Source organism: Saccoglossus kowalevskii, chromosome 6 (genome assembly GCF_978046115.1).
Source record: "Saccoglossus kowalevskii chromosome 6, keSacKowa6.1, whole genome shotgun sequence".
In the NCBI taxonomy this organism is placed as follows: Eukaryota; Metazoa; Hemichordata; class Enteropneusta; family Harrimaniidae; genus Saccoglossus; species Saccoglossus kowalevskii.
The window spans coordinates 34,391,996-34,419,105 of NC_140646.1; the positions used below are offsets into that span (position 1 = coordinate 34,391,996).

Sequence of the window (27,110 nt, forward strand, 5' to 3'; positions counted from 1 at the left end):
TTCAACAAAATTCTATTTATAATACAAGTACATAATGATATAATAAAGAATAATAAAGTATAAAATTATTACATGTACAACATCCATCACACAACTTATAATATATTTCAAGAAAGACCTCCACAAGAATAAAGACTAGTTCCTGAACGAGATCAAGAACATTGAGATTACGACAAATCATGAAAAGTAGTGACACTAATAAGATTATAGAACAATACTATCAGTACAAAATCTGTACAAATAATGCAAGTCACTATGAAGATGCTTCAGATATTCAAAAACTAAAAATTGATTAAAGTGAGGCGTTGGTATTGCACAATCACATCTTTGACTCACATAGCACTGTTCATAGCAACGAGGTAATTCCCTGACACCAAAATAATTACATCCTGGGGCTAGGCTTGGTTAAGTTGTCTCAAGACACAATTAACCAGTCAATTTACATTGCATAAAATACATCAAAGTGTATTCAAAGGATGATTCAGGCATCCTTATAAATGATAGGTACACACTGCAATTCATTCCATCGTCCTTCACATTATGCTTATTAGCAGCTTCCCCCGTCTGAGATTGATTTATCAATTCTACACAAAAAGAGACTGTGTCAAGTTTATGAATAAACTTTGATATTAAATCGCATTAAATAGGATACAAACAATAGTAAAATGATTATCTGATCTGGTACACTCTGCTCTGAATTGTTATGCCATACTACTAAGAGTACAACTTGGCATGCTGTATTGTACACAGAGATGATGAGACATGATGAGATGGTGGGCGAGTGGTGAGACACTGCCAACAACTCTGGATTGATTGTTATTTACACACAACACGATGAAGTACACCATATAATGGCAATAATATGTTTAAATTCTTAAAAATTCCCCCTCTCCCTCCTGGCACAGTATTAAGAACTAGGATTATGTTTAGTAAACTACCACTATACTAAAATGTAAGATTAGCTTGATATGCATTTCTCTTTGTACATGTTGCTTTTTAGAAAGATTAAGTTTCTTGATTGAGTCATTCTTCCACTGGTCAAGAGTTAAAAGGTGTGCAAATAATTGTTAACACACATACATGTAAGATTGCAGTGTAAAAATACTTCAATATACTATCACATAGCACTATAGTAACACAATATTCGCAAAAAATCAGCCTTATGATTGGGTTGTCGCCTTCAAAGGTTTGACTTTTAAAATTTTGGATATCTGTTCTTGTAATACTAGCAAGTTTTTCCGTGTGTGGTCATCCACTTCTGTGAGAGCTAAATCTTGTATATTTTGGTTTGCTTTTAGCTGGATTGCCTATAGAAATAGAGATACAAATAGAATTGAAATGACATGTTCAAGGGTAGGAATTCAATTATCATACAGAGCGAGGAGGTGCTATTGAGCATAATGAAGATAGTTAAAAAATTCAACTTGATGAGATAAAAGAACATCACAGACATATGATACAACAAAGATATGACCATGCCAATTATACCTGTCCATTTCTTAATGGTATGTAAGCTTCTGGAACCTTAGCTCCAGCATGTGAAGGATTGGTTAATGGACTGCCACACATTGACATGATTCGCTCACCAGCTTTGGGTTCCCTCATGACTGCAGGGGTGACCGGAAGCCTAAAAATAACATAAAACAGTCAGGAACACACTTGCAAAGCTCTAATTCATTAATTCAAACGATGCTGGTTATATATTTATATATATATAATGTATATGATAAAAACAAGGCTTGGTGTTCCCTTTATGGAAGTTGACACTGAGAAATGTATTCACAAATCAGGTGTATTTGAATTCCTAATGTATGAATTAATTCATTGTAAAGTCCTATCAATAATAATGGATAATAACATGATCACGTTTTTTGTTGTTTTTAGAACAAAATGGTCGTCAATTGGTTAAATCTCATCGAAACCGACGAAAGAACAAATAGATGTGCATCAGTAACCCACCATGGGTGATGCCAATACCAGAAAAACAAATTTTGAAAAGTTTTTTTTTATGTTTTGGGGGACAGACATAATTAAAATTGGTCCAATATGCTCAGGAAATCACATTGAGCATACACAAACCATCTGACAGGGAATAATTACAGTGAAAGGCAAGTTTCAACAATTTTCATGGAAAAAAGGTTAAGGAAGGACACCAACAAGGCTCATCATATTAGTGACAAAAGCAGTGATAAGTTGGTCTGACCTGGGATCAAATTTTGGAGTGACTGCTGGTGTATCCCATCCCATTGTTAAGGCATTGTGCCTGCCAGTATTCATAGCTGGGGTAACCAATTGATTTTTAAGCGCCCCTTTTCTGCAAAAAATAACAGTTATATCATAAGTAAATGTGTAAAAAAATATTCAACTTCAATAACCACATGTTGAAAAATTTTGAGCGAGAGTTTCAAACACATACATGCATTGTATGCATTTTTTTTCACTGATTTTTGATGAGTTGAATGTAAAATACAGGAAGAAAGATATTTTCATTTTATTTTATTTTTCCTTTCAGCCAAAATAGCAAATATTTTACAGAACTACACCTTTGTAATTTTAAATGTACAGAATTCTTATTGTTGAACTGAAGACTGAGCAAATCTCATGTGTGTGAGAATGGTGGCAACTTTTAAAAACAAAAGTGAATATTTTGTATGATACGTACCTTGTAGATCTTCTTACAGTTAATGGCGCATCACTGCAATTATTTTGTTCTCGCAGTGCTGCTCTAGCTTTTGTTGTTCTGGTTCCTTTACCTCTCTGAATTGAAAAACAACAACAACATTAATCAAATTACCTGAGCATTGTAAATAACGAGCATAAATAATGTATTATACATGTCATTTTACAAAAGAAGCAAAGCTGGGCACACTAATACAATCATATGCACAAACCGTTTTTTTAGTTTCTGTTGGCTGCACTTCTTCAGATGACAACACCTCTTCTTTTATCGTCACCGGATCCAGATTTGTACATTCATTAATCTTTGTATTGCCAACATTGCCTAAAGGAACCCGTGCAGTGGATTTACTGCAGGAGAGTATGGGTGCCAATGTACTGGCTAGTCTGTCTATGCCCTCTGTGACTTCATCCAATACAACAGCATTCACTGAGCCACCCTTTGCTGGAAACAAAATATACAGAAACTGAGTTAGTATAAATTGTCAATCACATAGAAATAAAGCTATTTACATTTCACAGTAAAAAAAATATATTGATGTTTGACTTATGGAAAATACTATGCAGATTTATTACATAAGTGTATGTGCTATTAATAGAGCAAATATGGTAAACAAAAACACATGGAAAAGTTTGTTGATAGAACAGCTGACGTACTCACCTATAAACTGTGTTCTCTTTAAGTTTCTCATAGCTTTTGGAAGTTTGAATAATTCCATTTTGTAAGAAGAATTAATCAATGAACACATTTTCTCAGCTTCTTTCCGCATAGCTGCTATCCTATCATTTACTAGGAAAGGCAAAAAAATGATGTTTTAGTATGAATATTCACATGGGCACATTTGGTGCATCACATGACTGTCTCAGACGGCTTTCCCTGTGACACTGTAAAATAACAATAAACAGCAATAGTTTCACGAATCATTGAAAACTTTGCAGCAGTGAGCGTTTCATTTTTCTACTGGGTGGGATGGGGGTGGGCTTTGTGAGTCCTTTATGAAATGAATTTAAAATTGTCAAGGTTATGTACCAATATTGAATGATTTGTAGTAAACATTGAAGAAAGACTTCTGTACCCTTTACTTTAACCCTTCAAAGACCCCATAATAAAATTACATATGCCCCTCTAAAAGTGCCTGTGCAATGCCCACCCTCACGTTTCCTATTTTAGATCTGTGTCCCACTGAAATGGGCAGTTATTGATTTTTTTTGCTGAAAATGATTACTCGTATCCAAGTAAATTTGGGATATTTCTCGTGTTGTAGCCACGCCCACCTATCCTGAAACGGTCGACTGTTTCCGGATTTCCGACTCTCGCCGAAAGTGCGCCACCAAATGACAAAATGTGAGAGGAAGTCATACCCCGAGCCGTAAGAACACTGGTCATTCAGTATAGTTTTAAACGATATACATTTTTCGGTCGGCGTTTTTTCTTCTTTTTTTGTCTATTTTTTTTTTTGAGAGAGTTTTTAGTTGTTGTGTTGTGGGCAGTTGCAGTGAAACGTATAGTCATAGTGTATGTATTCAGACGTTACTAATCGATCCAAAGGTGCGACATCAGTGGACGAAAGCCACTTAACGTAAACCTGGCGCAACACTTTTGAAAGAAATAGATTCCGGACCAGCCCATGATCACCGAGGCGGATTTTAGAAGAGAGAAAGAGACGTCCGGCAAGTGTTTCAAATGAGTTGACTTTTTTTGCGATCGTGATTATCGTTTTATCGTTTAGTCCCTGTTAGGTAAAAGGTAGCAATAATTTTGACAGTGACACGAAAACGAAGCGTCGGACAAACAGGAAATTACACAGCCCTTACACACTTCTAATTGTTTTCATTTTCGAAGGCTAAAAGTTTATGAATTGTTTGGTGATTGGTGTTGAATGTTGAATTCACACCTCTGTTCTTTTTTTACCTCCATGCTTGCAGCTTGATCTGCGTAATAATTTATGAAATAAGAATTATTATAATTATGACAATCACGCCATGGATCACGCTAACTCGAATCCACTCTGAATTTATCTGTATGTGTGCCCATCTCGATTATTTTTGTTATCCAATTAAACGCCGCTTTTAACGCACTTGCCCTCGTCCTGACCCGGCGCGTTCACCTATTTCAACAAAAAGTCAATTTATTTCCACGCGGCTGTCATTTATTTAGTAACTGTGATTTGTCGTTTTTTTAATTATTTTATAGTGATCACTATAGTCTAATGTTTAGAATGTCAGAATATGTTCTCTTTTATTTTAATTTTGAAAGTTTTACTCAGACGATCGATGAAATAAAACAGTGTAGTGACGTGCCTGGTAACCTGCTAAATAACGAGATAATTCCGACGTCAAATTCTATTTTGTTCAGCGACAGTGTACAAACGTGCGCCGGTGTCGGTGACGATCACGGTTACCAGCTACACCAGAACGGACATATTTCGCATCTAACTCAACCCCATGCAACAAAAATTGATACTATGTATTCATTATGGTTCATTCTTCCTGGACGAACAAGTACATAAGTGACAATTTAGTCAAAGACGAGAAAACTGCACAAGAAATTTGCCTTATTTACACGTATTGGCAATGCAAGCTGCCATGCGACTTCCCCTTCTGACGTCACAAGGGGAATTTCTGTATGCAAATGAGAAGCTAATGAGGAGCCTCGTTTTAAAATACACAAAAATAAAGTTGCCGTAGACTGAGTTTAAAACACATTTTTTCACTTAAAAAAAATAATTCATGCTTAGAAACATAAAAATTATTAATATTTATGTATCAAATGATAATTTTAGGCGTGAAAATAGCAGCCATTTCACAGGCACTTTAAGGAGATCCATAGTTATCTCCAGGGGCATATACAATTGAATTGGTGGCCATTGGAAAGTTACTGTTAGAGACAGGGTTAAGCTTGTGGGGTACAAAAAGAAGTCTTTCCAACATGGATTATTCTTCTTGTAAGCAAAACTAGTGTCACATAGCACTAAAAAACAGCAGCTGAACATACACAAGGTTGAAAAGAAAAGGAATTACTAGATTAGAATTTAAAAAATTTAATAAAAGACTTGTGGAAGACATCGTTAAACAATTCAAGAAAAACTTTACCTTACCTTCAATATCGAAATCTTGTAAGAATAGTTCCAACTTTTGTGATCGTTCATGTTCTGATAGGTCACCCTGGTCATCACTATCAGGAAGTTTAGGCTTTGCTCTTTTGGTTAATTTAGTTTTTCTTTTCTTGGGCATGGTTGCTGAAAATCATTAGAAATTTATGGTGAGCTCACAAAATGCTTTCGCAAACAATTCTAGTCAACTTTTGAAAACTGTATCTGCAATTCAATCGCCATATAAATCCACACAGTCCCTGTCCAAAATTTTGTAATCTGACATATCAATTTGATGCTGATAAAGTCATTGAGATTAGATTGAAACCATTAATAGCAGATGGATTTGTAAAAAATTATGATTTAGTGCTTTTACATAAAAATTGGGCGTCAGCCAGCCATATTGAATTGAATCACAAAAATAATGTTGGTGCAGATGTATTTCTTGGCATACTACATTGTAGCTTCAGACAAAATTTAAACAGAAATGTACATTGCATTCAAGAGAAAGTAGGATGGGTATATAAAAAACAAAATGGCCGACAGTCAGCCATATTTATTTGAACTACGAAAAAAATATCACGTGTACCTATAACCCAATATGTATGATCAACATATTAACTTTGATCTAAATTGGCCTAGTCATCTCTGAGAAACCGCTCCGGACATGTAAAAAATGACGATTTAATGCTTTTACAGGAAATTTGGGCGTCGGTCAGCCACATTGAATCGAATTGCGCCTTCTGTAGGCCCCCTCTTGCAACAACCACTCCCATACACCGCTGTAGGCCGCGAATTGGCGGACCCATAGCCCAGACCAGGCCGCGAACGTCCACCTAAACTTTCCCACCGGGACATTCCCGCTACTTCCAACACGAACATACGGAGGCTTATTGTAATCAAAGAAATGAAACAAAACGAAACGAAACGGGATAACACACATAATATAAATTAAACTGTATTCAGTGACAATGGGTTTTACACGCACAATATTTACAAAATTTTGCTGAAAATAATATTTAAGCAATAAACCAACTCCGCGGCTGAAGACGAAACTTGACCAGTATTTTTATTTATTTATTTGTAATTAGGAGCTGCAATAGAATTATTGGAAAAATACTGTATATACACATACTATAAAATGAAAAAAGAAACTTTTGAGCTTAAAGTAAATACAGCAAATAAATCTAATCTACATAATCTCTTGTATAATCCATGACATCAATAAGAAATCTTTTCACAATTTCATCAATATATTTACCTTTCAGTCGTGTATTTAACACCCTAAAACATTTGCCGAAAACAACGGGATTTTAATTAGTAAACGATAATCGGAAATCGGCAATCACGCAGCGAAACAAGGGTCTTACAGGTACAATAATCACAACTATCGGACGAAACTTGAGCAGTATTTTTACCTTTCAGTCGAGTATAAAACTTTTATAAATTATTTATAATTGGCGAAACGAACCATTCACTAATTAAAATACCGTTATTTTCGACAAATGTTTCATGGTGTTAAATACACAATGGAAAGGTAAATATACTGGTCAAGTGTCGTCTGACAGTTGTGAATATTGTACGTGTCAGACCCATGTTTCGCTGATTACAGATTTTCGATTATCTGTAATTAGCGAAACGAGTCATATGCGTATTAAATATTATTATTTTCAGCAAATATTTTGTGAATATTGTGCGTATAAAACCCATTTTCACTGATTACAGTATAATTTTCATTATGTGTGTTATCCCGTTTCGTCGATTACAATAAACCGCATACAGAAAGTCATCCCCCCAGAGTCATTCACACTTCCATCTGCCTCGGCCTCATTCGCATTCAGCTCCTGCTTTTTTCTGGGTTTTCTGTCCTGCATTCATGCCAAAGTCACTCGGAGCTGAACATAAAATTGCATAATGGTATCTGATGGAATAAGAATCCTGGCAAAGTTGTGAATGTTCTCAATATATGCCTGAAATAGGGGGTGTTTTTTTCCTTCAATATGTCTGCTTTAGGGGGTACTAAATTTACATTGCGTCCACAATAGGGGGTAGGGTTTGTCAATGTGCTGCCAGCCCCAGGGGCCTATTATTTTTTAGCAAGAACGCACATGGTGTAAGGTTTTAATATTGAGTGACCCCCCGGGCACACACCTGACAGAACGTAGTTTTTCAACCCTGACGATTTTTGTTGATACCAATCAAATTGCAGGAACGTCAAATAGTGACAGCCATCAAAGAGTAATCATTCATAGCAGAGTTTATTTCTGCCCAATGTTTATCATCCTGTTGAAAAGAATCTTTGATTTTTGCCAACAATGCAAACATGGCTTTGACGGTGTTACCATGACCACCAAAATGAATATTCAAAGAAACTCATTGCAAGAAGGAGTGAATTTTGCAAATTTGCAGTATTGATCTTGCCAACGAAACATACACTATTCTGTCAGGCGTTAGTGTGGCCTGATGCCGTTCGGCCGGTGAGGGCGCTACTCATGCCTCCATGTCAGGCTACTTGAGCCGAGCATTGCATAAAATATTGATATTGTTCAATTTCTTTTTATTTAAAAGACTCTAAATTGTAAACATGTTTCAATTAAATGAAAAAAAGTGTGTATTGCAGTTTGTGACATAAATGTTAGAATGTCAATGAAATGCAAATTAATATGCAAATGTATGCTAATTAGGTCGCCCTACAACTATTTTGGATTGTGGCGAATACTGATAATTTAAAGGGTGTTCAACTTGGATAGTATACTAATTGAATATCCGACATGTACACAGTAAATTTTAATCAATGAACTTCAGTGAGTTCCGAGGTAGTCGAGTTACACATATATTTAGTCAAGATTACTTGTTAGAGTTTCAAGGCAAATTAAAAAGCCTAATCTCACAGAAAATATAACCATGGAACTATAAACACCAGAAGAACAACGAAACAAAGAGGATTAATAAAACCTTTGTCTTAGTTTATCTTACAGTGCTTTCGCTTTTGTTTCCACAACATTAGTCATACTCCATGTTAGTTGCCGCCGATACGCCCGTATCAACCGCTTTGCTGGAAACGGAAAACTTGAAAACAAAATTTCATATCTGCGCAGTAAAATATTTCGTTCACTACGCATGCGCAAACAAGTCGGTCTGCAGGGTGACCTTCATTGTACCGGAAATCATGCATCGGGTCGAAGTTTTAGCGAGTTTTCATAATTTTCAATGTCGTTTTTAAATTACTTATTGTTTTTTTCAACCCTCGAAAAAATAAGGTTGCGAAAGTTTGCGAAGCATGGGGTTTGGTATGCCGTTTGTTGTCGACATATCCCGACTTATTCCGTGTTTCCCTTCGATCGCCAGAAGTGGCAATGTGTTTTTTTTTTTCCCCGTTGAATGTCGCTCATTTATCAGTGTTTTTGTCTTGGCGCCATTGTTTTTTTATGCTATAACCGAAATAACTCGATCACGTGATCTCCCGAAGTCGCCCGATTGACTCCGAAAATGACCGATAGTTGGAGATAAACGTTCATTTGCGTAAATCGGCTTATTTTTTAATGCGACGAAATAAACAGTCAAAATAAACATTTGACATCGCGGCAACTATCATAGTTCAAAGGAAACAAAGTGGTTGTTCTTCCTGGGGTTTATAGTTCCATGATATAACCAATAAACTAAAATTATACAAAGGGAAACAAACTATATATACAAATATGAACAACATTATTATGGTTGTCCATGACTTTACTGTGTTTATTCTTGATTTCAAAATCAACCATGACAAAGATGTAACTTTATTTTACGATTACTATTTTCACGACGAAAAATTAAATGACCCAGGACTATTATTATATTTCCCTAAATAACAAAATACACATTTTAAATTAAACATGGATTATGGAGAGTGCAATTGCTCGCATTAGACATACGGTAACCATCATTTCTCGACGAAACAACGTGACCTTTGATTCAATTTATGAAACACAACAAAATACAACTAAATATCATGCGACCATTTTGATTTGATTCGAATTCTTAAAAGAGTACTGTAACACGATTTACCCTAAAATTCCTCCCAGATAAGTATACAATACCATTCCTTCAGTGATTAAAATGCCACATACTCACCAACGATCGCCTAAAAATGAAAATATAACCAGTTGTCACCTAAAAAGGGAGCACAGATTGCGAACAATAATGACCGCCACTATTTCAAACGATGGTACACCGACCAATCAAAAGCCAAGAACATGTCATGTGACTATAGTTTAGTGCGCCCTCATTGATGACCCTTTGAAATACATGTCGAAGGTCACTTGTGAACATGTGGAGTGTTGATGTTTGTCTTCGTGTTTTGAAGAGAGTATGCAGCATGGGGATACGTTACATACAGAATTAAGGAAGTCTTTCAGAATTGTCGAGTTGCAGGAGAAGAAATGGAAAGAAACAATAGAAGCATCGCTGGAATCGTTGAAATCCTTGAGCAACTTATGTGAACAGTTGAGAAGTTGTCAACAAGTCAAGTTAGAAATTACTCCCATGAAGAACTTCACTGACTTGAAGGAAAGGCTCCAATATAAACTAACCATTTCCATGGAAATTGTTATGGAAAAACTGCGCGATAGGCTGTGAGTTGAGCAAGAACACACTTTTTAAATATGTCCACCATATCCAAGTCCATTACGCAAAATTATATTTCATATTATATTAATCTGATAACCTATTCTATTCTATTCTATAGTTAATTACTTTATTATATACATTTTCTTTTTCAGGGAAATATTATCTGAAGTCCACAAACAAATTGATAAACAGTACTTACGATGTATGGAGCTTTACCAAAGACAAGCATCGAACATTGGCATTGACAGATCTGTTGAGAGATCCTCAACTGAACCATCAATAGCCGACATGTTGGAATGGTTACATGATATTAACCGAAGTATAACACAACAGTATCCTTGAATTTTAAAGAATTATCAGAACGCAGAAAGTGTGTTTTTGTGTCGTATACAACAAGAGTAATTTGAATTCTGAGGTTTCCAAACATAATTAAATAGTAAACTGGACTGTGTTCAATATGGGTGCCATAATTCATATACTAATTCTAGTTCTAGTTCTTAAGCTGGATTATTTTATTATATGAGAATTTTGTTACAGTAAAAACACCCGACAGTTGTCTATACAGAGATACCTACATTATACAAGTGGCTCAATTAAACATAGGACATAATCAGCCAAATATTCTTGTTATATTCACTGAAATCCAGCACAAATGAATGACGCATTAGTCAACTCTCAGTCTTGCCCTTAAAAAAAAAAATATTCTCTTGACCACATGCAAATGTTTTATTCTAAGAAAAGAATATTTTTCCCTCAAAAGCTAACCAGAAATTTAACAATTTAATTTTTGTGTTTCATCTTGTAAAATTTATAAATCTTCACTGTTGTGTTTTACAAATAAAGTTCTTTCCTTAATTATCACAAGATACAGCAAACGTAAATTTTTATTAGATTTTATTCAGTATGAGAATCTGGAATATGTACAGAATCTGTCAATGGAATGGGAGAAGTCTGGCACTATGCATGATCAGATTGGTAGTAAGTATCTGGACAAACATGTTGGGGTTGACAGAACGGAGGCAGGGCTTACCAGTATACAGGGTAATAAGGCCAGATATGCCAGTCTGCCATTTTCGATTTGATCTGAAAAATTATGTGCATTAACAACCCATCTTGTTCAATGGACGTGCCAACTTGATAAATGAAATAAGGCTATGCATGACTAAGATTTGGTCATCTTGAATTTGATCATAAATCAAATGTGCTTATGTATGTGTAAAGTTTGAATGTGATTGGTCAAAGCATGTCAGAGATACAGGTGTTGACGCACATATGTATAGAGATGAAATTACAAGTCATTGATCTTGGACAATGACTACTAAAGAGGTCATAGACCTTTTTAAAAATTGTAGTTTTCTAATGAAAACTCCTGTATAACCTTTAATGTTTCGAGATTGTGGCTTCAAGTACGTTGCATTGATTCACTATGATACCACTCCGAGTGTATCTGCTTACCATAGTTTATTGACATTTTTTTTTTCAACCTGTAGGTGCACTGGCTCATGTAACCTTCTTCATGGCAGAATATTCAATCAGCTGATTCAGAAAAAACAAAATACTCAGTTTATTATTTTTTTCAATTTAATGTATCAAGTATTTATTAAAACAGAATAGTTGTTACAATCTGATGTGTTGATGTACAGTTCATTGCAGTAAGTATTGTAAAATCTGTATTAGAAGCTGTGTGTTGAAGTACAGTCAACAAATGAAAAATGGTCAAGCATGGTATTGGTATACACGTCCTGCAGTGAGATCAAACACGACACATAATTTCTTCTGCCAACTTAAAGTGAAAGTTAAGGCTAATAACATAATACTCCTCGATGGAAGAGCTCGGCAAATGTAAGAACATGCAATTTACAGTTTTTTTTTATCACTTCTCATTCTCTAGATATTCAATTTTTCATCAATTTATGTAGACCGCCATCTTGATTCTTCAGCAAAGGATTATGGGTAAAGTATGACATCATAGTCTGTTGTCAGAAATTGAGAAAATCATTTCATCTATACTTCAAAAGTTGAACTTCATATTGGCTGAAAGTTTAGAACAGGGTAGCATACATGTACTGTTGTCAAACATGCTTATAAAAAAGTTGTCATGGAAACAGAACTGAAAATATTTATTTTTATGTTTTTCTACCAAATGCTAAAATTTCCTTATATTATATACAATTTACCGGTGTGAGTAGGTTATATAGGTGATATATTACTTGTTGACCATAAAAAGTGGACAAAAAAGTGTCATTCTATTTTTCACAACGAAAATAAAGATTTTTATTTTTTTTAACATTTTTGGCAATATCTTCATTTTATGTGTATTTGTAACATTCTAATTACATTACTATAATCATATACAAGAGTAATATGCATAATGAAAATTTGAACTAATTTGCATCAGTATTTCCCATGTTATAGATGAAATCATTTTCTGACAACAGACTATGATGTCATACTTTATCCATGATCCTTTGCTTGAGAATCAAGATGGCCGACTACATAATACTGATGAAATGTTGAATATCTAGAGAATGAAAAGTGATATAAAAAAACTGTAAATTGCATTCTCCTATATTTGTGGAGCTTTTTCTTGGGGGGTCATTGTGTTGTTTTGCTTGACTTCCCCTTTAAATTAGTTTTGTATTGTATTTTGTATTAGAAGCCGCGGCTTCTATTAAGGATGTATGCTACAAAATAAAAAACCCATGGAAAATCGTTTAAAATACTACAGGTGTACAGGACATGTTACTCTAAACTCATAGAAAAGAAAAAAACATGGGGTTAATGTACTAATTTTTAAGATACACAACTCACAATTATGCTGAGTCAGCATTTTTAAGTAGCTTTAATAAATAACTTAAGTTGTCATTTATACTCGGTCTTAATCCACATTTTTACTGAAATTGGTTTTATCCTATCAGCACATAATATGAGTTCATATTTAAATTCAATTCTAATGAATTTAAGAAATTACCTATTTAAAGAAAACAATAGTTTCCTTCATTTGGTTTTGTATTTTAGATAAAAAAATTCATAGAAACTGTCCTACAAAAAATTTCATCCATGGAAATCTCTTGAAATTGTGTATATGTCGAGTGCTTATGAAGTTATTCCATATTATACATTGAAAATGGTATGTTAATGCACTACTTTTTGAGAAATAATTAGTTTAATTGTCAGTTTCAATAATCTTGGTGGCCATGTTGGATCATTTGCGTGACCTTTGACCTTTGCCAGTCCCCTTGTCAATATACATACCGGGGTACATCAAATATGGTCATGTACATCCAACATCAGTAGATTATATTGTTTTATATATGAAGTACAGTTTATATATATTGGCTGGGTGCTTGGGAGAATATTCTTACCTTTCATTGGAAATATAGAAATTCAAAGTCAAGCCACTATTAATGCACTGAAGTATTATTTTCTTCTGAGGGATACTGATGAAAGCATTGTATTCTCAGTTAGGGCACAGGTGTGTATGGTGGTGGGGAGGGGTGTGGTGTGCTGTAACATACATACAAGGCAGAGTATGACTAGTGTTACCATACATGAAGTGACAAAAAGATCAGTATTGTTTAATTGTAAGTAATATTTATTTTGTGTTCTGTTTTTTTAAATATTCATATATCGATAAATAAATAAAAGTGGTCCATAAATACTAATATAATTAAATATTTCACATATTTTAAAATCATATAACACTTGCTTTATCATTTTATTAATATACAATTGTATGTATTTAATTTTTTTTAAATCTGGATATAAATACACATATTTAGATACAATAACCTTCAATGGACAAAAAAAGTGTTTTCTTTTCAGAAAATATGCCAACATTGCATGAATAATCCCATTTTCACCCTATGAGACATTTACATACCAAATATCAGTCTAGTGTTCTCAAAGAAGTCATGTAATGAATGGATGGATTAGTGAACTAAAAAAATATCACAAGAGTCATTAATCATTGTTTTAAATATAGTTACTTCTTTTCAAAAAACTGCGATAGTGACAAGAATGTTTTTTTATGTTTGGTTACCCGTGGATGACCAAAATAATCTTCACTAAGCAACTTCACCAATCCATCTATCCCTCCTCTGCTATAAGCCAAGTTCAAGTGACAAAAAGCCAGACCAGAAGCAGCTATTTTCTCAGCCATACACTTTGTAATTACCTTCTTACTTATTAGTTGACTAAGAGAAGACAGATTTTTCTTTTTACACAATAGAAATTCAAGAGCTTCTATAATAAAATCAACAGAGAAGCTATGTTTACTAATATGGCTGATGTCAACATTACATTTACCAATCAATTGTTGAAGCATATGTACATCATGTTTTGCATTGTGAGCACTGTATTCAGTGTGTAAATAATCATTAACCAGGTTTTCTTCAGAGTAAGATGATCGAGGTGGTAAAATTTCACGAAATACAGAGAGCGTATCAGAAAAGCAGCAATGTTTATGTTTCAGTTTGTCTAAAAGACCATATCTTTGCACAGAACTAACCAGAATCCTAGCATCAAAATTCTTACAGTTATGTGCAACTAACACAGAATTTAATGGAATCCATTCTATAAAACTCTCAAGAGCATCTTTCTGTGATAATGTTGGTACTAAATTAAAGTTATGAAACAGTTTACCACATGTATATGTCAACCCAGTTACATTGGATGCTGCTGGATGTATTGGCTGACAGGGGTCAACATACTCATCAAATATTTTACCATCATAAGATGCAGCAATCTGACAAATTGAGGAATCAATACCAAATGATGTTGTTTCAAGATCAAATACAACAACAGGAGAATCTTGAAGTATTTTTACTGGAAAACTTACAGGAGCATTAACTGGTTCAGGAATACATGTAATATCAATGTCATTTCTAATTGCAATGTTTGTGTTGTATGTGTCACCTTCTCTTAACTTTTAATTGTATACGTCTAAGTTTGTATTTTTTGTTTTCTGTCTGCATCTTTCTTTTTCTTGCTTTATTGTCTAGTTTTATTCCCCTCACCTGTGAAACAATTCCAGGAGATAGTCCATTTTCTTTGTTAACACTACAAACATATGTGTATCCACTATTTTTCTGTGAAACTGCTGCTGCAATGCGGATATTTAAACTTTCTGATTTACTGTAATGTCTGTTTTTTGGTGCTTTAGAAGCAACAGTGTTATGAAAACTTTCATTGGCTTGTGTTGAACTCATAAGAGAAAGTTTATTTGCACATGCAGCATAAATTTCAAAAATAGATTTTAAATCTTTACGCAATTCTACCCCAGAAAGATCTTTACCATATGGAAGACGTTTGTGGCAGTAAGTATCTGGCTGACGTTGGTAACCACACCATTTACGATCACATGATTCATGAGATCCAAATGCATGGGGAACAATGGCAAGCAAGTTTTTATTGATTAAAGCTGGCCTACCTTTGTTCTGAGTAACAGCATAGGAAAAACATGTTTGAAAATACTTGATAACACGTGGTGTTAATATTTTGTGAGTTTTTGAAAGTTCATATAATTTATTTCCTAGACCTTTTTTGGTGTGGTTCATATCTGGTCTCTTTTCAATATCTTGGTTAATTTCTGTTCTTAGTTTATGAATGGTTGTTGTATCATCATCCATAGTTAAAGATACTGTTTTAGCACTAGTTTTGTTAATAGTTTTTACCACTTCAACAGCAATATCTCCTTCCATAGCTTTGGAACTCCCTGTCCAGTTTTTACGACAGTCATGTTTTCTTGTGTTCATATCCCCATTTTCACAAATTTTGCATCCCTTTGAACGCACAGCATATCCCATAATTTTACCAGTTGCTTCCCCTATAGCAGCACCATGACCTGACAGACTGTTATATTCTTTGCCAGAGCCACGGCGCTGCCATGCACCATCAAAGGAAATATCAACTTGATTTTCATGTGAACTAAGTTTTTGTTCTTCAGTAAGAGCTTTAACACACAGTCGTTTTGCAACATTCTCAATACCAACACCTGCTTCTCTTTCTCTTTTCTTTAATGTCTTGTGGTGTATACCCGGTATATTCAGTGAGGCAAGGAAGTTATTCACATGAGTCTCTCCCATTCCACTGTGTACCATTCCTATGTTATGAAATAAGAAACAACTTAGATTAACATTTTATAAGATTAGTTTTTGCTGCCCTACATTACTAAAAGTATGATCACCAATATATGACCATAAGAGGTTAATAATTGAGATGAATCCTTAGTTTGCCTGTAAATCTTACCGGTGGCTAATTTGGTATTTACATCAAATATAGGTAATCCTTGGTTTGATTTGGCATTCCTATGTGTCGAACCTGTATACACATGGTTTACAGCACCACATCTCTGGCAAGGTATATACAGTACACTACCAAGACCATATCGTCTCTCCTCCTGGCAATCCACCAGAACAAGGTGTTCACAACACACAGCACAGGCTTTTAATCCCTCAGCTAGAACAGACAGCTGTACTATTCTGCGTCCAACATTCCAATTTATAGCACTTTCTGAAGTAACTTCTGTAAAGATAAATCAGATTATCATTACAGTCATCATGTAAATAAATTTCATGCAATTTGCACTACTATACTGGCTAACAGATATTGACAACAGTAAGATGTTAACATACTATCTGTGCTATTCGTAAGAAATGTATGAATATTTACAGAAATAAAAAGAAACCATTATTCCAAAATCATCATTTCCAAAGGAGCCATAGGCAAAACAGAAACTCTCTCACATTCAGATAATGTGAAAAATAACAATAATTTTTAGGTCATGGCTTATTTTCAGAAAAAACATTTATTGGGAGAAAATGTCCAAAAATATATATTACAATGTATTTAGAACAAAAATATTTGACACAATAACAAATAGAAAAATAAAATTCAAGTATCTACTATAATATGCAAGTATTTTAATTTTAATTTCCTTAACACAGCCGCAAGTTCATCATGTTACATGTTAATTTTTTTCTGAAGAGTAAACAGATGAAATTTCAATGCTCTAAATTTATAACACTGGGAAAATAAATATGGATTTCAAAACAGCAAAATATAGAAAATATTTGAACATGCTGTTTATTCATAGTTAAAATTGTATCCCCTTGGTTATATGGAAGTGTGAGGACAATCATGCCCTCAAATTGGGGGTTTTGTGCGTATAGTTAAAATTACCAGTTCGCGTTGAAGGCACCTCGTCATAATTAATGAAAGCTGCAGACGACGCGACAGACAAACTTCGTTGTCAAATATTTTTTTTATCACAATTTCTGTATTTAGTGAAACAGGAATTAGGAAAAAATAAACACTGTTTCCCCCAAAATAAGCATAATCTGATGTTCATAAAAACAAATAAAATGTGAAAATATATTGATTCGAGTTGTGGATAACAGTTGCAGACGACTCAACCAAAGTTTACGTCGTAAACTGACACCGTACGTACGTACCTGAATTTGATTCTAAAACTACTTCAGCAACTTTCTTATGTTGGCGGTTCGCCTGGATAACTGCCAATCTTCTTCTCTTCTCTTTCTCGGTCAAAAATCCTTTAAATTTGCGTGCATTCGGCGATCGCGAAGCGTACTTGTTTGTTGTGGCAGCCATCTTGAAAGTCTGCTTCAAATGCGCAGAACGTATGCGCAGTGCATTTCCGCGCATACAACCTTAAAATAGTATAATGCAACCCAGCTTCTATAAGAGCATCTACACATATGAGAAATAATGAATTTTTTATTCTTAATTATTCAAAAAGAATGGGTACGATTTCTATTAGGGACGCGGCTTCTAATACAGATTTTACGATAAACTCCATACTAGCAATAACTTATTTATAAATTGGGAAGACATTTCAAATTGTAAACCCCCCATACACCTGACTGCAACATTTAATTTTTCAAATCGATGTGAAGCTATTTACAAGATTCTGTCGGATTGGCTAACACCCAACAATCAGAAAGCAGCACGTTTGTACATAACAAATTCTGCTTTGTATACAGTATATGCTTTGACTCGAATGCCCTCTACTCCCTACCCACTACTTTTTTGAAAGGTTTATGATACAAGTGATGTGGTGTGTTCTAGTCAACTGGCTGATTATTGCTTTATTTAGAATACCACAAAGGACAAGTCTACGTGTTGGCATTGTATTGGACGACTGCTGTTGATATATCATGCAGATGATAGCTTTGCCCTTGAAAGCATGTACAATATTCGTGATGATCATTCAATTGATTGACAGTTTTCCTCTGAAAATTACACTGGTCTTATTCCAGTCTAGCCTTTTTTGCTCCAATTTCTCTCTCCTGAAAAAACAAGATATGAGGGATTAAGCAGATTAAGATGTGGTTCAATATTAGATTGGATTCAAAACTTTATTTGTATTTGATAAAATTGTCAAACTGCATGACTGCAGCACCCATCTTGGTCTAGGGAAGGCATGACAGGGTATTTGAGTATTGACCCTTTTTTCGGTCAAGTAGGTGAAAAAGTTCCCTCAATATGAGTATGCTAGAAATTACCACTCCAGCAAGCTAACTATTAAGTTATAATGGTTGAAAAATGGCCTGCTATTTTCGTTACACAGACGGTCAAGCGTTTATACTACATTGTACAGAACCTGAATTTTTACACTTGCAGAACTATGGAGTGAGAGCATTTCTTCCCCGATTCCACCACGTCTGCATCAAATAAAGTTACCGAGTAATAAATAATGTAATTCTACATTAAATGTTAGGACGTTCATCTTGTACTACACATGTATAGTTGAAAACTCCTCCCTGCGACGCTGACCACAGGTCTGGGTGTTACACTGAAATATCTTGTGTTGTGATTAACTGCTTATACCAGGATAAAAATGCAAGATAAAAAGTAAACAAACTACTTTTCTTCAATAATAACAGTGGAACAGTATTTATTCTTATGAAGGGTCAACTGCCAAACACAACTGACCATGAGAAATGAGCAAATTTGACAAATGACAAAGATAATCAACGTGCAGATGCAAGTCACATCACATTGTCTCTATGTAAAGCTTGAATGAGATTGGTTAAAGCATAGCTGTGGATGAATGGACAGATACTCGGATATAACCCAAAATAATAGTTTGAACTGGGACTAAAAAGCACCCCAGCTAGACAGCTGATCATAACTGGTTTATTTTGCATGGTTCTCAAAATGAATTGATTATTAAAAACAAAAATCTCACCGTTCCATATTGGTAATAATGTGGTGCCAGTTCATATAACCATGATGCATCTATCACCATGATATCTCGCATATAATCTTTATTTGTCTGCAGAATTTCATTAAAAATAACCCTGTGTAAATGAACACAGTTCATTAGACACTGAAGCTTTTGACATGGTGTTAAGTACAGTTGACAAATAAATTTGTAGATTAATTAATGAAAAATGAATGGTCAAGCATGGTGTTGGTATACATGTCCTGCAGTGAGATCAAACACATAATTTTCTCTGCCAACTTAAATACAAATATTGTAACTAGTACTGTAAAATCTGTATTAGAAGCCGCAGCTTCTATAAAAATGTTACGAAGCAGTAGAGGGGATGCAGCTTCTATAAAATATGAGACACATATGAGAAATTGTGATTTTTTTGTTCTCAATTGTTCAAAATGAATGGGTACAACTTCCATTAGGGATGGGGCTCCTAATACAGATTTTACAATATTTTTGAGCATATTTTAATATTACATCTTAATGTTTACTGTGGAGTATGAATTAATATAAAAAAAGGTTGTTTTGACAGAAAACTAGTGTTTGAAATTACTGCCCAACAATATGCCAGAGGAGTAACTATCCAGTGAGGCTGATAAAAATTAAAATTTACATGTCCAGTGGTATGACAATTTTTTTTTCATGTCTGCTTCTATCAAAATTGTGGAAATACGATTTTACTGTAAAATACTATATTTTAGCTGGAATTAATATTCGCTGAAAAGACATTTTGTCTATTTTCACAGATTTTGTTATTATGAGTCAAGTGTAAAACATATTTTCACTGATTCTTCCCTTCAGTGAAAATTCTTGTACATCCATGTACTTTCTGAAAGATGACATGGCATAAATATTGGTTGGGTGGGGATTATTTTTTTTGGAAAACTAAATTTAAAATATGTTTTTTTTTTTTCTTTCTGAAACCAGGTTGAAAAAGTACTGTTTATTGTGCTTTCCAATCTGATGAATTGTAAGTACAAAGTGTATTTTTTCATATATTTTATTTTATTTTGACTCTATCAAAACTTTAAAAACACTAACAGCAAGTAAATAATTAAATTCATACTTAAAAAAAATTAAAAAATATATATATAAAAAAAAACCTAACTGATTTTATAATGAGATTGTTGTGTATTCATGCTACCAAAAGTACCAGAATGTACAACCTACAGAGGTCATGTAGAAGGCTTACCATTTGGGTGGTTTTTCCACATACAACACTGATGTAGGGTGAATGTACAATGTGTAATTATCTCTAATAGTCCTGTATGAACCACTTGGATGCAATTTAGCGGCATTAGAAAAGAATCCCGCTACAATACACCGACATATGACATCAACAACGCCTTCGCTGTTCAACATTTTAACTTTGAATTTCTTGGCAATCTTTTTCAGTTGGTCTCGGATTGACGTTGCTCTGCAAAGTCCTGATAATAAGAGTAAGGTTTAGCTATTAGCTCACTACAATAAAGACACTAGAGAACACTGAAACAGGCAATTTCAATACTTTTAGCTTCAGGTCGTGCCCTGAAACAAAATTTAGCCGGATGAGCCAATTGTCCCAATTGGAGTTGTTGGTTTTGGCAGATTTCCATCAACCAAACCATGGTCCCTCAGTGATAGAGGGACTGTGACCATGCTAATACACACAAGCAAGTTATCATAGATATCTTTACCAAATTGTTCATTTGTTCCATAGCAACCATATAATATGCCTATAAGTGACCATTTCAGAGTTTTTGACATTATTTTGCTCATATCTGTTGTATGGTCCATCAATTTTCTTGAATAATTTATTATATGTGTTCCTAGCAACCACATAGAATATAACATTTCTACAAAACTTCAACTTGCTCGTTGGTAGAGCTCCTAAGGTCCTATCCACTTTACCAACATACCAGTAATTCAGAACATACATCTATTGTTTTGAATGCTATATTGTGGGTGTATTCATAATTTGGCCTTATATCACTTGCACTTTATATGTAGCAAAACAAATTAAAATTCATGAATATCAGCTGGAGTATGTTAATTATGTCAATAGATCGACCAACCACTATCCACTGATGATGCTTGACAAATGACTTGGCCACATGAACTTGATAAATTGATTGGTGTGAGAAAAAATAGGTTTGTAATGATAACTCATGGGGACTGTGTTATCCATTATAGTTACTTGTCTACATGTCTTTTATGTATTCTCTTGGGATTTATATCTAGCTTTGAAACAAAGTATTTTTTTTTTTTTTTTATAATGTTTTTGTGCCAGGCGACAGTTCCGGACATTGAATGTCGCTGTTGTCTCTCCTGACTTTTTTTCTTCAAAATGTAAGTGCAAATGCTAGTGCTGACACATAGTGCATTTTGCCACAGAAGTGGTTTCCTGTTTGGGACTACATGACAGGGCTGTGTGGCCATCTCCCTATCAAATGGCAATTTTAATGCGCTATCCTGGCGTCAACCAGGCTCGGCCGAACACAAGCACCTACGGACCTTAACCTAGGTTCCTCCAAAGTCACATTCGTTAGTGAATGACTCTTGGCCAGTGGAATTGGCCTTCCCATTGAGTCTGTGGTACACTCACCCAGGGTAGGGGTCGACCCTTTTGATGTTCAGCCTAAGGTAGGATTTTAACTTTGGTCTACCGATCATGAATCTGATGTGACAACCACTATGAAACAAAGTATTAAATTGTCAATTATTTTTGTTTATGGATGGATGGATGAATGCCAACACCAAACTTTGATCAACAGCAATTCTTATCTTTTGAACAACAATCAACTTTCAAAGCTTGGAAATAAACAACTGGAATTTATTGACCAGACTCATAATAATTTAACGATTGACGTACACTTCATAACTATCATATAATTCAATATTTCTTTCTCACCTCTGTAGTTTAGGTAATGTTCATGACACCATCGAGAGCTTTTTCCACACTGAAATATACAAATAGATTTTTACAAAACAAACAACCGATATACCTGCCTGAGAAAACAATAACATTTTGCTGTCTATACTGACATGTTTGAATATGGAATTTCATACTGACTCCATTTTAGAAAACGATGTGCTGCATGTTGATGATCATAATGATCATTGATTTCTCATTTCAACTAATACCTTTTACCACAATAATTTTACGCTGTATTTTGTGTACCATTGATGCCCAAGACAGAGGTAATATTGTGATTGGTATGAAATCTATTGTCATGGAAACCAGACAAACTGTGTAACCTATTCAACGTTACCTTTATATATGCCTCGTACACATTCAAGAGTGTTATATGATCACCTTCGGCCACAGAAAACTTCCTTTTGGCTTTCTCCTGAAAAATAAAATGTGATCAGAGCTATTTATACAAGAATTTAAAACATGATAATTCCCCTAAAAGATACCAAACAATATATGTTTACAAACTGAGAAACATTACTCGTCATGTGACCTAATTATTGGCATTCTTTTAACTTTTGTACTTTTGTTTAATTCATGTAAGTAGCACTTCATCATTAGAAACAGATTTTCTATGGTGAGATACAAACCCAGCAAAAGATTGAACAAAAGTAAATGAATGTTATTAAAAAGATGACTGTTGCTTGATATTTGGGGAATTTTCTATTATTGATATTAGAGTGCCACTGTCGTCACACGATATTGTGTTCACACATTTTTTCTCAAAAACCAAATGCATGCATATAACCGTGGCACAATTAAAGGTGTTTTCAAACTCACGGCTGCTGCCTTCTGGTTTGACGGTGATAAGAATATATTCTGTACTTGTAACATTGCAATAATTGTAAGTATTTCTTCTGAGCAGCCAAATGTACCTGTAAGAATATTGTACAACAACTTTTAATATATGCAAGAAATGTTGACCTTGATGTTGTTTGTCCTAATTTAACCTTGAATAAAGCAGAAATATCATATTTTTTTGTTTCAAAAGTTATAGATTTAGGCAGGAGTCATCCACTTCTAGGATTTTTTTTCTCAATATGGAATATTTTTTCTAGAGAGAAACTGTCTGAAAACATACAAAAATAAATTCTTTAGGGAATATTTGTCTTAAATCATTATTGTAAAAATATAGTATCCATCACAATTTCCAAATAATTCAGGACAAGAACATTTTATAACTTTATATATATACCTTGTATAACAAAGTTATCACAAAACATTTTTACCATTTTTATGTGTGTGTTTTTTTGTAAAAAGTGGTACTTTTTGATCCAGATTTCAAACAGCATAAAATAAAGCCATATGTTAAAAGTCAAGGAAATTTTGTAATTAAGCACATTGCCTGCTGACTCATTGTTTCTCTCTGAATATCATCTGGAATTGGTTAAGTGACCAGAGAATCTTCACTATAATATTAGGCTTATCTCAAAGCATGCATCAGTTAAAAATGCGCTTTTGTTTAAGGTTTTTGTCAGAATGTTTGAAAAAAAAAGAAAAATTTAACTTTTGCAACTAAAAATAATTACACTTGGTTTGAAAAAGAGCATTGATATGAGCATTGATATGAGCATTGATATGAGAGTCATAACTTGACTTCTGCATATTATAAACTTCGAATAACAACAACCACAATTTTAACTGAACTAACCGGAAGTAAGAAGTGTCTTGGCAAACATTGGATCGAGTGGAAACTCTGCCATTCTCACACCGAGTGGTTCCGTTAGCTTGGCATTATCGTTGATGGCCCCCAATGCATAGAGCAGTTCTAAGCCACGTATCATGGCTTTAGACGATGGGGGAGAGAGAAAATTAAACCTCAATACGTTGTCTATACCAAGGCATTTGAGTTGTAAGATAACTGTTGCTAAGTTGGTTCTATAACAAATCAAATGTTGAGTAGATACAAACATGATGAATAGTACATTTTTATAAGAATATGAGAACATTTTAAGATCTGATTGTTAATTAATGTTCCAGCCAGACATATTTAATATGTACATTAAGGCAAATTAAAGAATGGTTGTCATTATAAAAATATTGACCACATGTTGCTGTAGTGACAACGTTCTATGATTGTGTAATATTCTGGTGCAGGGGACAAAAATACTGTAAAGGGGTTAATTATTCACTGGGTTTTAATTTGGCTTTTTTCGCTGACTGGAAAATGCGCTAAATTAAAACCCAGTGAATATGTAAAATTGAGCATGGAACACATTATCCAAATTATAAAACCGTGAATTTTAAACCCACTAAATATGCCTGAAACACTAAATCAGTGAAATTTAAACCCAGTGAAAATTAGTCATTTTACAATAGTCAATGAACCAGTAGCAAAATTCACAGTTTCACGTACATTGAATATTAATTGTGATACAATTTTTACCAAATAAAATGAAATTTGACTACCGGTAAGAGCATATTTTCAAAATTAACAGTATCTTCTACCGCATAAATGCTTATCAAATTGTTAAGATACCAACGCGACTACTAAATAACGTTACTTCTTATTTGCTTTACCGTGTTGCCGGTCTTTCCCCGCCTATTGACACTGTTAATTACATTCAGTCTTTACTTGTGAATTTTTTATGGAACAGTCGGCATTGGGTTTCTGCGGAAATTTTGTATCTACCTTTGGAAAAGGGAGGTCAAAATGTTATCTATTCAGCAAAATTAAAGCTATGCGCATTAAATATGTTCACAAATATTTATATTCAGTATACAGACATCCTTGCTTCAAGTTCACGGATTATTATTTCAGCCAAGTAGGTAAACTCAAATACACATCACAGTTATTGTTAACCAGCATTGATATTTCATCCTTTCATGGACCTAACTTTTATTCTGATCTGTTGAAGTGTTGGAATTCTTTGGATATACGCCATAAGGTTAACACCGACAATGTTTCTGACGTTCTTTCAGAACCTATTTTTAAAAATCTTAGGCTTAACTTAGAGTTTGAGTACTGCCGTTTAACTAATCGGTTACATCCGTTTGATAACATTTGGGCTGTTGGGGGCGCACTATGCAATCGAGATGGAGAAGCACTCAATATCTGTATATAATCGATTTTCACTCCCGCTTTGCAGAACATCTGGTTACGAACTTCATGGTGAGTCTGGCACCGAGCATCAAGTACGCTACGTAGGGTGGTACACGCATTTACATGCTGCCACGTTGATCTTATGATCCTACTTACTTTTAATTATTTAAAAGACCTTATAACAACACGTTTCCTTGTAGTCAGTTATTTACCCGTAGTGTGGTCCACGTAGTTTTTATACATTGTAGTGTGTTTTATTTCTGCTTAGGGATTGGTAGGGGGGATCGTAACCCCTTGTGGTGAGAACCAGAGAGTCTGGCCTACCTGCAGGATTCCTTTGTTTAACGTTCACGTTATTGTTTGTTAATTAAGTTGCGTTGTTGTTTTTGTCCGACTGCGATTGAAAAATCACTAAATGTACCTTTGCATCTATGGCACTGTGGAGTTAGGCAACTTACCAAATTGTTAAGATACCAACGCTACTACTAAATGTACCTTTGTACCCTGGCACTGTGGAGTTAGGCAACTTATCAAATTGTGAAGATACCAACACTACTACTAAATGTACCTTTGTACTCTGGCACTGTGGAGTTAGGCAACTTATCAAATTGTTAAGATACCAACACTACTACTAAATGTACCTTTGCATCTCCGGCACTGTGGAGTTAGGCAACTTATCAAAGTCTTCTTCTGTATATAACCTATAGGCTTTACCAGATCTCACTCTACCAGCTCGCCCTGATCTTTGCTGAGCTGATGCTTGGGATACTGGCACCACAACAAGACCTTCAAGACCAGTGTTTGGATTGTACGCTCTCAGTTTCACAAACCCACAATCTATAACTAATAAACAAAAATTATTTCGGGCATTAAAACCCATTTCTAAAGAATGTATGTCAATGATCATAATACAGAAAACTCCACTGAACAGGTGTTCCCATTTGTGAGCAGGGTTAATTTAAGAATGGTACAGCAGTCTGCATCAAAGGTTGATAAAGTTAAGGGTGTGAAACCCAAGTGATTACTATTGAAGATCTCTTTGAAATCCACAGATAAGTTTAATAGATCTAGATATCATTGTTTGTTCAGAATTGTTGTTCGTCTGACAGAGACAGACAAACTGATGGACATACACAACATGTTACATAATGACCAAGTATAACATACCGTGTACAATACCACTAATGGTAATAGAAGCTTCAGCTATGTTGGTTGCTATGACAACCTTCCTGGTATTCTTCGATGTCCTCTCAAACACCCTCATTTGTTCAGATGCTGGCAAGCCACCATACATCGGCAATACTTTCATCTTCAACTGTTTATCAGACATATGTCTGGCTTGTTCTCTGTCAAAACATGAATACCATTAGTATATTTATAGTAGTTTGTGATGTATTAGTATTATACATGTGTAAAGCTTAAATTACTAAACTTTAAATAGACACTGGGCAATTCTGTAATGTACCATACACTGCACACTATTACGGTAACCCACTC

The 27,110-nt window shown here is 34.4% G+C and overlaps 4 protein-coding genes across 4 annotated transcripts in view; 1 reads left to right on the forward strand and 3 right to left on the reverse strand.

Moving 5' to 3' along the window:
• On the reverse strand, positions 1 to 10,033 carry LOC100374019 (borealin-like). The gene is made up of 8 exons (XM_002735043.4): positions 9,882 to 10,033; positions 5,775 to 5,915; positions 3,338 to 3,466; positions 2,892 to 3,121; positions 2,663 to 2,757; positions 2,204 to 2,314; positions 1,489 to 1,627; positions 1 to 1,307 (listed from the first exon to the last, which is right to left on the reverse strand). Exons 2-8 carry the CDS (start codon positions 5,908 to 5,910, stop codon positions 1,161 to 1,163), a joined length of 987 nt encoding a protein of 328 aa, XP_002735089.1. The 5' UTR covers positions 5,911 to 5,915; positions 9,882 to 10,033; the 3' UTR covers positions 1 to 1,160.
• Positions 10,032 to 11,999, forward strand: LOC100374170 (AFG2-interacting ribosome maturation factor-like). The gene is made up of 4 exons (XM_002735044.4): positions 10,032 to 10,381; positions 10,529 to 10,708; positions 11,242 to 11,354; positions 11,867 to 11,999. The coding sequence occupies exons 1-4, from the start codon at positions 10,119 to 10,121 to the stop codon at positions 11,914 to 11,916; spliced, it is 606 nt and encodes a 201-aa protein (XP_002735090.1). The 5' UTR covers positions 10,032 to 10,118; the 3' UTR covers positions 11,917 to 11,999.
• LOC146742731 (uncharacterized) lies at positions 11,940 to 18,413 on the reverse strand. Its single transcript, XM_085500437.1, has 3 exons — positions 17,831 to 18,413; positions 16,626 to 16,901; positions 11,940 to 16,479 (listed from the first exon to the last, which is right to left on the reverse strand). The coding sequence occupies exons 1-3, from the start codon at positions 18,039 to 18,041 to the stop codon at positions 15,290 to 15,292; spliced, it is 1,677 nt and encodes a 558-aa protein (XP_085356563.1). The 5' UTR covers positions 18,042 to 18,413; the 3' UTR covers positions 11,940 to 15,289.
• Positions 18,094 to 27,110, reverse strand: part of LOC100371920 (putative ATP-dependent RNA helicase DHX35) — a 17,007-nt gene continuing 7,990 nt past the window's right edge. Inside the window, exons 8-16 of the mRNA XM_006816849.3 lie at positions 26,781 to 26,959; positions 26,255 to 26,456; positions 24,222 to 24,448; positions 23,351 to 23,445; positions 22,869 to 22,946; positions 22,508 to 22,556; positions 20,810 to 21,044; positions 19,588 to 19,699; positions 18,094 to 18,685 (exon numbers count right to left, since the gene is read on the reverse strand). Of these exons, the coding sequence (XP_006816912.2) occupies positions 18,647 to 18,685; positions 19,588 to 19,699; positions 20,810 to 21,044; positions 22,508 to 22,556; positions 22,869 to 22,946; positions 23,351 to 23,445; positions 24,222 to 24,448; positions 26,255 to 26,456; positions 26,781 to 26,959 (1,216 nt within the window). The 3' untranslated portion in view covers positions 18,094 to 18,646. The remainder of the gene's footprint in view (positions 18,686 to 19,587; positions 19,700 to 20,809; positions 21,045 to 22,507; positions 22,557 to 22,868; positions 22,947 to 23,350; positions 23,446 to 24,221; positions 24,449 to 26,254; positions 26,457 to 26,780; positions 26,960 to 27,110) is intronic.

Bases quoted from the DNA above. Each gene is read 5' to 3' on its own strand.
- LOC100374019 (XM_002735043.4), bottom strand. From the start codon at position 5,910: ATGCCCAAGAAAAGAAAAACTAAATTAACCAAAAGAGCAAAGCCTAAA. The intron at 3,467-5,774 runs GTAAGGTAAAGT...TGCCTTTCCTAG, and splicing joins ACAAGATTTCGATATTGAAG to TAAATGATAGGATAGCAGCT. The intron at 1,308-1,488 runs GTATAATTGGCA...CTATTTCTATAG, and splicing joins TACCATTAAGAAATGGACAG to GCAATCCAGCTAAAAGCAAA.
- LOC100374170 (XM_002735044.4), top strand. From the start codon at position 10,119: ATGCAGCATGGGGATACGTTACATACAGAATTAAGGAAGTCTTTCAGA. The intron at 10,382-10,528 runs GTGAGTTGAGCA...TTTCTTTTTCAG, and splicing joins GAAAAACTGCGCGATAGGCT to GGAAATATTATCTGAAGTCC. The intron at 11,355-11,866 runs GTAAGTATCTGG...TTCAACCTGTAG, and splicing joins TATGCATGATCAGATTGGTA to GTGCACTGGCTCATGTAACC.
- LOC146742731 (XM_085500437.1), bottom strand. From the start codon at position 18,041: ATGCGCGGAAATGCACTGCGCATACGTTCTGCGCATTTGAAGCAGACT. The intron at 16,902-17,830 runs GTACGTACGTAC...TTATCTTTACAG, and splicing joins AGTTTTAGAATCAAATTCAG to AAGTTACTTCAGAAAGTGCT. The intron at 16,480-16,625 runs GTAAGATTTACA...TTCATAACATAG, and splicing joins AAATACCAAATTAGCCACCG to GAATGGTACACAGTGGAATG.